General features: G+C 39.5%; 1 protein-coding gene across 2 annotated transcripts in view; it reads left to right on the top strand.

Moving 5' to 3' along the window:
• Positions 1-11,130, top strand: part of Zkscan2 (zinc finger with KRAB and SCAN domains 2) — a 44,001-nt gene that overhangs the window by 8,944 nt on the left and 23,927 nt on the right. The window contains exons 5-7 of one of the 2 annotated variants that reach the window (XM_033758732.1): positions 1,106-1,786; positions 3,637-4,125; positions 7,219-7,259. In XM_033758732.1, coding sequence (XP_033614623.1) covers positions 1,106-1,786; positions 3,637-4,125; positions 7,219-7,259 — 1,211 coding nt within the window. Of the gene's footprint in view, positions 1-1,105; positions 1,787-3,636; positions 4,126-7,218; positions 11,083-11,130 lie in introns of those variants that run through there. The other variant, XM_010623482.2, reaches the window with a different exon arrangement.

Raw genomic sequence — 11,130 nt, forward strand, 5'->3', positions numbered from 1 at the left:
GTGAGCACTGCCCATTCTTAAATCAGATTTATTTATGTATTTATTTCTACCACACATTATGACTCCTGATGTGCTTTACTATTAATCCCTTCTCTGATGTATGACTTGCAAATGTTTTCCCCCAATCTGTGAGTTGTCTCTTCCCTTTGTTGTTTCCTTTACTGTGCAGAAATGTACTGATTTAATGTATTTGTACTTGTTTATTTTTGCTGTGTTGCCTATTCTTTTGGTATTATATCCAAAAAAAACTGCCAAAGTCAGTGTCAAAGAACTATTTCCCTGTGCTTTTTCTAGTATTTTTATTTTCTCTGGTTTTATATTTCAGTCTTTAATATATTTGGAGTTAATTTTTGTGAATATTATAACACAGGGTCCAGTTTCGCTCATTTGCATGTGAATATTCAGTTTTCCCAGCACTGTTCACTGAATATGCAAGCTTTTCCCAATGGTATATTCTTGTCAAAAGTTAGTTGACAGGCCAGGGATTTAGCTTAGCGGTTCGGTGGCCTGCCTTGCAAGCGCAAGGACCTGAGTTCAATCCCCGGTACCAAAAAAAGTTAGTTGACAGTATGTGGATAGATTTACTTCTGGCCTGTCCATTCTCTTCCTCTGTTTCTGTTTTGGTACCACTGTAATACAGTTTGTTCAGAATTCTTCTTTTCTGTAATCACTCCAGTGTGTGTGTATGTGTGTGTGTGTGTGTGTGTGTGTGTGTGTGTGTGTGTGTGTGTGTGTGTGTATGTTGAGGTGGACAAGGAAGTGACATTGGGTGAGGAACAAGCACAATTTATAAGTAACAAATACTATTAGTAATATTCTGAACCTTGCATAGTATTAGCTACTGAGAGAGAATCAGAGGTAATAAAATGTTTTTTACCCTTAAATGTATTCTTTTAAGAACTAGGTAAGAAAAAAAGTGGTGCACACATGAGAAGTAAAATAATAGCATTAGTAGATGATTGTGCTGAAGAAGTCATGGTGTGCATCATCATAGCTAAGGAAAGCTTTGTTGTGAGCAAATGGTCCTAGAGGGCATGTTACAACAGAAGACAAGTTGCAGTAGTGGCATCTGTGCCTTCTGTGAAATATGTTTCTCTTGCTATAGGAAATACAGTGTCTCCATCTAACAAGATAGCCAGGTTGGAACAAAGAAAAGAACCATGGACTGTAGGCCTACATTCCTCAAATAAGAGAAATGTCCTACAAAGCACCTATGTCAAGGAGAAGTCAGTTCATGCTGTTCAGATCCCCTCAAGGAATCCTGGAAAAACATGGAGAGATCAGCAACAGTGGGGTGTAGAAGATGAGAAAATAGCAGGTGTGCACTGGAGCTACGAGGAAACTAAGACTTTTCTTGCAATTCTCAAGGAGTCTCGTTTCTATGAAACACTTCAGGCTTGTCCCCGAAATAGCCAGGTGTATGGTGCTGTGGCTGAATGGTTGCGGGAATGTGGCTTCCTTCGCACACCAGAACAGTGCCGAACCAAGTTCAAAAGCCTTCAGAAGAGTTATCGAAAAGTAAGAAATGGCCACATGCTAGAACCCTGTGCCTTCTTTGAGGACATGGATGCTTTGTTGAACCCTGCAGCCCATGCTTCATCTACTGATAAGCCAAAGGAGATTGTATCTCTCCCCAGACTAAAGAGAATTGGTATTAGTGCTAAAGAACAGATCACTTTGGTGGAGGAAGAAGCTGCAGAAGAATCTGATGGTGATGAAATGGGCATTGAATTTATCCACAAGCCTGAAATTCATGGTGCCCCTGTCTTATTTCAAAATCTGAGTGGTAAGAATTGTGCTATTTTTCCTAATATGAAAATAGAATTTTATTCTTATGGAAAGGGGAAAGGGGTAGATGAGCACTAACCAAACCTGGAGAGTGCTGTCACACATGCCTTGCCACTTTTACTGTGATGTGACCCCGTAACTGGAGGTACCTTCAGGTGTTTGTTGCTATCCCCAGTGCAACTTAAATAACAGCAGTGAGTGACCGTGGAGGATTCTTTGTCAGCATAGCATGGATTTTAAGTATTTATAGCCTTGTGGATAGAAGATAAAAGGTTCTAAGGATCTAGTATTATCTGAGAATTAGGGTAAATCAATCAGTTATGTTGGATTGTATAAATTAAATTTGTTGTTACACCACCTAGTGTAACAGTAAAAGAATGTAACTATGAAGTTAAAAAAGTGAAAAAATAAAATATAAATTTTGATTTAATATAAAAAGAAAAGGAGGGCCAGCGATTTAGCTCAGCGGTTCGATGGCCTGCCTTGCAAGCGCAAGGACCCGAGTTCAATCCCCGGTACCAAAAGAAAAGGAGAAAAAGGAACCTAAAATAGATAACTCAAATAGAAAAAAGCATGGTATTAAAAAACAAATGTATTACTACTTACAAGTTTACAGGACTAAGAACACAGAGACATTAAGATTGAGAAGAGGCTTGGGGATGTAACTCAGTGGTACAGCACTCGCATAATAAGTAGGCATTGAGTTCAATCGCCAGTACAAAATTAAATAAAATTGAAAATATAAAAAGATATACCATGCAAAAGAAAGCTAATGTTAAATATTTAAGGAATGAGCATACAGAATTAAATTGCCTGTTAACTGTGTGGCAAAAATGCTTAACTCCCTTGGGCATCAGCTTTCTCATTTATTATATGTGACAAGGAATACCTCAGTGGCCTTTTATTACTATTTAGTGAGATATAGAGATGAAGGCACTCTGGAAATGCTAAAATACAATATTGCCTAGTATTGCTGTTATTAATAATGTCTTCTTGAGATATAGAGATGAAGGCACTCTGGAAATGCCAAAATACAATATTGCCTTATATTGCTGTTATTAATAATGTCTTTTCTGCTCCAGCTTACTAAGAGATGATTAATTCTTAGAATGAAATGGTAGATCAAGCTAGGCGATCTGAGAGTTCAAGATAAGTAATCCTGCTGAAAAGGTGATTACACACATATAGATACACACCAATTGGCAAATTCATAAATGTGAGGGTGAAGCTCTTGGGCTGGTCTCAATTAGAAGAGACCATACAGTAAAGACTGAAGATAGAAAACGGTTTTCTAAAAAACATTTTTAACAAATTATGTTCAGAGGTTCTGTTTTGTTCTTAGTAGAGAACATCAATTGTGCTCAGTCTATCGTCTCACTAAAGTAGAACATTTGGACATGGTTCTGATCCTCAAGGAAAACTGGTTAAAGAAGTGATAAGAAGTCAGGCTGAGGCAAGAGGATCATTACACGTTCGAGGCCTGGGCTCCACAGTGAGTTCAAGGCCAGCCTGAGCTACATAACAAAAAAGCAAAACAAAGTGATAGGAACTTGGGTCAGGGGGACAGTTCCTGTTGGGTGCTCTAGACCTTTATTCCTAACCACAATTGATAGCAGTACAATTTGAATCATCCTATCCAAAATTACAGTGTTTTATTTTCTCTAGTTCATTTATGTATTTCAATTTTATAAAGCAGAACTCATTTCTTACAAAGATTATTCCTAGATATATCATATTACCTGATGCTACTATGAATGGGATTATTTTTACTCTTACATTTTGTAATGTATACCATAGAGGATCCACCCTGCTTTGCTTGTATCTTTGATCTTTATCCTTGAATGGCAGGTGTGCACTGGGGCTACGAAGAAACCAAGACTTTTCTTGATATCCTTCATGAGACTCGATTTTATGAAGCACTTCAAGCTTGTCATAGGAAGAGCAAGTTGTATGGGGCTGTGGCTGAACAACTTCGAGAGTGTGGCTTCCTCCGGACACCCGAGCAATGCCGAACCAAGTTCAAAAGCCTTCAGAAGAGTTACCGCAGAGTTAAGAATGGTCATGTGCTAGAGCCTTGTGCATTCTACAAGGAGATGGATGCCCTAATTAACTTTCGGGCATCAGCCCCTTCTGCCGACAGCTCAGAAGAAGTCCTGTCAGCCTCAAGGCATGAAAGAGGACCTGTTGAGGTAGAACCCCAGGAACCTTCAGGCTGGGAACCTGAGACCTCCCAGGAAGCAGTAATAGAAGATTCTGGCAGTGAGAGAATGAGTGAGGAAGAAGTTGTACAAGAGCAAGAATTCCAGGGAACTCCAGGTCTACTGCAAAGTCCAAATGGTAAGGATCATCAGGGGTTTTTAGTCTAAAAGAAGAGAAAGTGTGACTTAGTGGAGAGTCTATAGATCTGGCACTTCGCTCATACATATTAACACATTTAGCAGGTACGTGAATGCCATGTGCCGTTTGAGGAATAGGGAATATAGAATGAATGAAACAGGTCCTGTTCTCAAGGTGCTTCCGTTTGGAGAAGGTACTTTCCTACTCACATTCTGGTAACTTTGAGATCTCAGCCTTGGTTTTTATCTGAATGGATCAGACAGTGTTTTGTATCCCCTGTGAATGAGTTTGGACTTACACATGAGAAAAAAAAATGGGATGAAGGAAGTTTGTCCACTGTGTCATGTCTCACAGTTATGTGATGTACATGAAGAAGAAAAGAGGCAGAGACAAAGCAAAAGACTATCTTCTGATTCTGAGCTCTGCCAGTTCATTTCCCACTGACTGCTGGATGCCCTCATAGGCAGATTTCATTGGTGGCTCAGACTTAAAATATTTAAAACTAATGTTGCCATCTTTCATCTCATATCACAGCTCTTCCTGTGTTGTCCTACAACTTACTCAGATTCACATCTTTAGGGGCAATTTTAATACCTCCTCATTGATCATTCACATCTAGTCAGATGATACACTGTAGAGTATCATGTTGTAGACTCTCACATCTGTCTGCCTCTTCTTTAGTTGCCATAGCCATGACCTTAGTTCAGTGTTGCTTTGTTTCTTGCATAGACTGTTGTAAAAGTCTCCAAACTAGATATCCTCATCCACACTTTTATTAAGGTTCCACAGCTATTCTTAATCTGAGCTCATCTTTTGCTTCTGACCTTATGTATTTATATTTTCTTTCCACAGTTTATGCTTATTCAAAACAAAACTACCCACTATTCCCTACACACTATGTAAGCCTTCACATTTAACCCTTACTTCATGATGTTCCCTCTACCTTAAATGTCCTTGGCTCTTCATATCTCCATGTTGAAATTCTTTCTCAACTCCACAAATGGCCTGTTTTGTGGCACAAGACACTTTATATGTTCTGAATCTCCCAATAAATTCAGAAGGATGGAAGTTCTATCTTTCTGCAGATCTGGGCTATATAAGAATATATGAGACAGTGCAGGGCTGATTTCTCAAAGCAAGTAACTCTGGATTGCCTGAATTGATTGGGGAACCAGTGCCCAGACAAGAGAAAGTAATGTCTAAATACATTAGAGAAGAGTGTTCATATATATGCCCTGGCAGTATTTACGAGAGAAACTACAGTATAAAGGGTAATTTCCATGTAACTTTGGTTTTGATAGCTCTGGAGATGAAGTCCTTGTAAATCTTGTTCTTAAAATAACTTCCAGATCTGTCATCAAATTATCAGGCTCGGTCTTAGTTATCTACTAGGCTGTGACGTCCTTCAAATCCTGGACAATGTCAGATCAAAGCTTCAGAAGTACTCCTCTAGGTGAAAAATACAACTGGTAGATCTTTCTGCTTAAATTAAAGAAGTGATTGATGAACATTCTTCTCTCTCCAGCCCTTGCCACAGCTTCCCTACCTGACCTTTAGCATTATTAGCAGTTTCACTTGAATGTGTAGAAGAAAGACATTGTTGAATTGCAAGTAGGAACAAGGCAGTCTAGCACACACTTGAGAACAAAGTTTTGAGAATCAAACCTGGACTGGGTTTGAGTTATTCAGCTTGTGAAATACTTATAGAAGACATGTGTGTCTTCTAAGATTTGTGACTAAGAAGTCTGGATACAGGGAGCAGAACATATGGAAATAGAGATGAAACATGATTATCCATAAATAGATCATTGTTAAAAGCAAGTAAGAGATTCGTAGCAGTTCATCATTCATGCTACTTCCTTTATTTCTCTGTACTTTTCAGTGTGCCATAAAAAAGTTTAATACAAAAGTCACACAGTTAATGACGGACCAAGATGAAATCAGATCAGAGACGTGATTCCAAAGCTGTATCTTTTCATCATGTTATGCTCTCTGTCCAGAAAACTTCACAGAAAAACTGTACCCAAGATGTACCTTATAGGTGAATGTGGATATAGGTGAAAGAGTAAAGAGAAAGCAATTCCAGCCTTGGGAACTGTGAAGATTAAGATTTGAGTTTGTGTGGTCTGTGGGACTGCCAAAAAAAAAAGAAAAGGTGGCAAAGACATCTGAGAAGAAAGAAGTGGTCTTGGATAGGATATCATTCTGTTGATGAATTTAGAAATTTCTTAAGGAGTTTGGACCTAGTCACTAGAATCTACTGCAAAGACTGGTAAAGTGTGGTATAGTATGAAAATAGTATATAGGAGTTTGGACCTAGTCACTAGAATCTACTGCAAAGACTGGTAAAGTGTGGTATAGTATGAAATAATGAAAATAGTATGAATTAGAGTAATGGTGCCCAACTTATTTGGCACCACGGACTCGTTTCTTGGAAGAAAATTTTTCCCTGGGGGGTAGAGGGCAAGTTTGGGACAAGGGCGCACACAACTTCAATCCCTCACCTCCCACATATAGTTTACAGTAAGATTCAAGCTCCTATGAGAATCTAATGCCTCTGCTGATCTTAAAGGAGGTATTGATGTAAGCCATGGGAAGCAGCTATAAATACAGATGAAGCTTTGCTCATTTACCAGTTGCTTACCTCCTGTTGTATGGCCAAGGTCCTAAAAGGCCACAGATTGGTACTAATCTGTGGTACAGGGCTTAGGAACCCCTGAATTAAGAGTGCAGCTTCTGGGAGATATGTCAAGTTGCTTCCTTGTTAATCAAGATAAGGGTACAGAAGAATTCCATTCAGAAACATACTTCAAAATCTACTGTGTAGTGGATGTCAATGGCCTGCTTATGTAACTGAAGGAAAATAAGACATCACAGAAAAGAGTCATAAGACCCAAGGCCCATGAAGTGTAGAGGGTTCATAATATGCTAAAGATTGTGGGTCTGGGGCTGAGGATTTAGCTCAGTGATTTCACCACCTACCTTGCAAGCCCCAGGTCCTGAGTTTGATCCCCAGTAACAAAAAATAAAGATTGTAGGTCTGGTTGTTTATGTTAATACAGAAGTGGTGTTAAATTTGTATTTTTTTTTCAGATTTTGAAATTGGAAGTAGCATTAAGGAGGATCCAACACAGGTAATATATAAGGACACAGAACCACATAGAGCATTAATAGAAAAATCCAAAAGAGTTGTTTCCCAGAATACTGATTCCAGCAGATATCACAAAAGGGAATGCATCTCAGGAAGACAGTGGGAAAACCTTCAAAGCATTAGACAGGGGAAGCTGATGGCCCAGCCTAGAGATCTAGGAAACGCTGTGATGCATCAGAAGCCCTTCATGGGGAGGAAACCCTACAGACTTCTCAAATATGGAGAGAGCTTTGGAAGGAGTGCTCGTCTTATGTGCCGGATGACCCATCAGAAGGAGAACCCTTATAAGTGTAGTGTCTGCGGGAAGTGCTTTGGTAGAAGCAGGAGCCTAATCAGACACCAAAGAATCCACACAGGGGAAAAGCCTTTCAAATGTCTTGACTGTGGGAAAAGCTTTAATGATTCCTCCAATTTTGGAGCCCACCAGAGAATCCACACAGGAGAGAAGCCCTACAGATGTGGGGAGTGTGGAAAATGCTTCAGTCAAAGCTCTAGTCTTATTATCCATCAGAGAACCCATACTGGCGAGAAGCCGTATCAGTGTGGAGAGTGCGGGAAAAGCTTTACCAACAGTTCTCATTTCAGTGCTCACCGCAGAGTCCACACTGGAGAGAATCCCTACAAATGTATGGACTGTGAGAAAAGTTTCAATAACTGCACAAGATTTCGAGAACACCGGAGGATCCACACTGGAGAGAAGCCCTATGGATGTGCCCATTGTGGGAAACGTTTCAGTAAGAGTTCTGTTCTCACCAAACACAGGGAAATTCATGTTAGAGAAAAACTTCTGCCACACCCTCTCTCTATGTATCCCCCAGAGAACCCACTGAAGGGGAAAGCCGATGACTTCAGGAAAACATTTTGATGATGAGCCCCTTTAGCCATCTTAGCCCAACCTCACTCACAGAAGCAGTCTTTTCTTAATCCAAAAGTTATTCTGTTCTCACCTCTGCCTCTAACTTGGTCCCCTTCCTCCCCCACATCTCTCTCTCTCTCTCTCTCTCTCTCTCTCTCTCTCTTTCTCTCTCTCTCTCTCTTGTTTCTCTCCATCTCTATTAGAGTGGGGAAGATGCATTGTCTGAGTTCAGAATGAACTTCTTTTCAGTATGTTGAGGTCACTGCTATTGGATTCCTAAATTCAGGAACATTTGAGATCCTTTTGTGTGGGTGAGAAGTGTTTTCAAGGAGATAAATACCAAAAGGATTTTTTTGTTTTTGTTGTTCTGGGTGCAGCTTGATAACAGATTTTCACATTTGGGTAGAACTTTCAGGAATCTGATCACAGCATATCAGATTGACCTCAGATTTTGAAGATACTCACAAAAGTAGAGTGAAATTTTATAGCCTCCTTAAGAAACCTGATACAATGTCCTTTTTTGTCAAGAAGTTGATCCAAATAGGGTAGATTCTCTGTTGTCACTGAAGTCATGTTACTAATGCCTCACCCTTATCATCACCTTCTGTACTTAAAGACTTGCAGCCCTGTGGCCACTGCTTCTCCAGCCCCCAAATAATCCCAGAGTGTTCCTCTTGCTGTGTCTCATAAAGCCTACATTTACCTCTTAATTTCGTGTGCTCTCATCTGGCTCTTCTGAACTACCATACTATCTGCATATCAAATAGGATGCGTGATTATGGTGTGTCTCATTAAAATAAAGTAGGATTTCAGACACATTCTACCCTCTAACTTCTCTGGCTCTAAATTTAAAATATTAGTGGCACATTGGCGTATTTTATACCTCCCAGCCCACATTTCAGTATAATACTATATAATAGGATTTCTGAAATTGTAAGGGAATAAGGGAAAAGTGAGATACAGACCTGAAAGGTTTAGTGGACTCAGGCCTGATTTATATCAGAGTCACCTCAGTCCAAACCAACACTTTTCAGGGCAAGCTGTTGGATATACCAGTCTATCTGAGGCTTCATTTCCTTTTTTCATAGGGTCATAAACCTAACTGTACAGCCCTGATTAATTATACAACTCTACAGCTCACTAAGTGAAAGTGGAAATATTTATAGAAACTTCCCATCCAGAATACCATTTTTGTTTGTTCCCCATATATGTTTGTCTGCAAATCTCTTTGATAACCTCCCAGCACCATCACAGTAAATATGAGTAGAATGGTTTAGATGGCGGGGGGATAGTTAATTCATGTATGTTACAGGTGAAACCCAGGGATGTGATCTTTCAAAGCCAGGCTTCAAGATGAAGCGAGTGGCATTTATACCCTCAATACACAGCTAACCTAGGGTGGCTTTGCTTTGGGGAGGGAAAAGTCACAAGTTTAGAGGAAAAGTAATCAGAGTCAGGACTATATGTAGATTATTCTTCTGTTTGTAACTGTCCCTTCCTTTGTCAAATGCTGTCTTATTTGAAGACACCTAGGGATAGTATTTTCCTTCAAGTATGTCTGAATCTTTTGAAAGCTGTTGAGCAGTATACCAAGGAAGGTAGGCACTATTGAAAGAAATCCAGTTTATGGTGCCAGAATAAGGTGTGGCCTGTTGGAAGGCAGGTGACTCAGGTAAACATTGATGAATGTTTCTGATTTACATTTATTGGAAATGTTCTGATTGTTCACATCAACATACTTGATTTCCTCTGTGTTGTCTGAACTATAGACTTCTAATGGTACGTGCAGTTTCATGTTGGTGATTGTGCCTAGCACAGTAAGATGTGTTTGATGCCAGTGGGCTTGTGCTTATATTGTGTAGATGTTCTGGAATTCCAATTCTAGAGAAGATACACACTAATATAAATCACCACTTAGTAATATGTACACAGGATTGATAATTACATGGAAGCATGATTCAGGAAAGTAGATGATGTATTCGTAAATATTTAATAAGCACTGTTACATGTAAGATCATCTAGCTGTAGTGGGGTATATGAAAAATTTTTAAAGGAGCATGATGCCTATATCTAAGGACATTACAGCGTGATCAAGGACATGTTGAGGCAAAAAGTAATGCCCATTACATTCATGTTGGTTGCACAAAGTCAATCAAAAAGAAATCACCTTGAGCCAGGGATTTAGCTCAGTGGTTCCACTGCTTGTCTCACAAGCATAAGGTCCCAAGTTTGATCCCAGTACCAAAAATCAAAACAAAATCACCTTCACTTCCTGGACAGTTTCTCTAAATTACAAATATGAAATCATATTTGGTACCACTGTTTCTCACACTTCCCCAATGAGAAGAAAGGTTGAAGGCCTTATCTCCCTCCAGTGGAACAGTCTCTCATATGTCTGGGATCAAGCTAAGGTTAGGTTCCCCTACTTGAATTCCTGATTGTAAATAGGCTGTTGGGCATGCTTTAATGAATCTGTCTCTATTTTAACTAAATAGAAGATTTTACCATTTTAGACCAAGGTTACTGTCTCCCTGCATTTTCTCTCTTTTCAAGCTGAAACATGAAAGTTAAAATGAATAATCACAGCCAGGGATTTAGCTCAGTGGCACTGCACCTGCCTGGTGAGCACAAATTCCCAAGCTCAATTCCCGGTACCGAAAAACAAACAAAAAAGACTGTTCAGACTGGATTCCTACATGCAATCCTCCAGTCTCAGCCTCCCAAGTAGCCAGGCCTATGGACACATAATCACTGTACCTAGCAAAAACACGTTTTGGGCTGGGAATTTACTCAGTGGTGCCACCACTGGCCTCACAAGTGCAGGATCCCAAGTTCAATCCCTGGTACCAAAAAAAACAGAATAATCACAGTTCTAAGTAGCTTATCTTTTATATCATAACATTGCCTCTATGAAGATCCATAGGAAAATCTTATTTTTTTCTAGATCTCAGTACTAGAGACTGCTTTGATTCTCAGAAAAAAAAAATTACAAACACTG

This window comes from Fukomys damarensis, unplaced genomic scaffold (genome assembly GCF_012274545.1).
Source record: "Fukomys damarensis isolate Sample0158 unplaced genomic scaffold, DMR_v1.0_HiC HiC_scaffold_34, whole genome shotgun sequence".
NCBI lineage: Eukaryota > Metazoa > Chordata > Mammalia > Rodentia > Bathyergidae > Fukomys > Fukomys damarensis.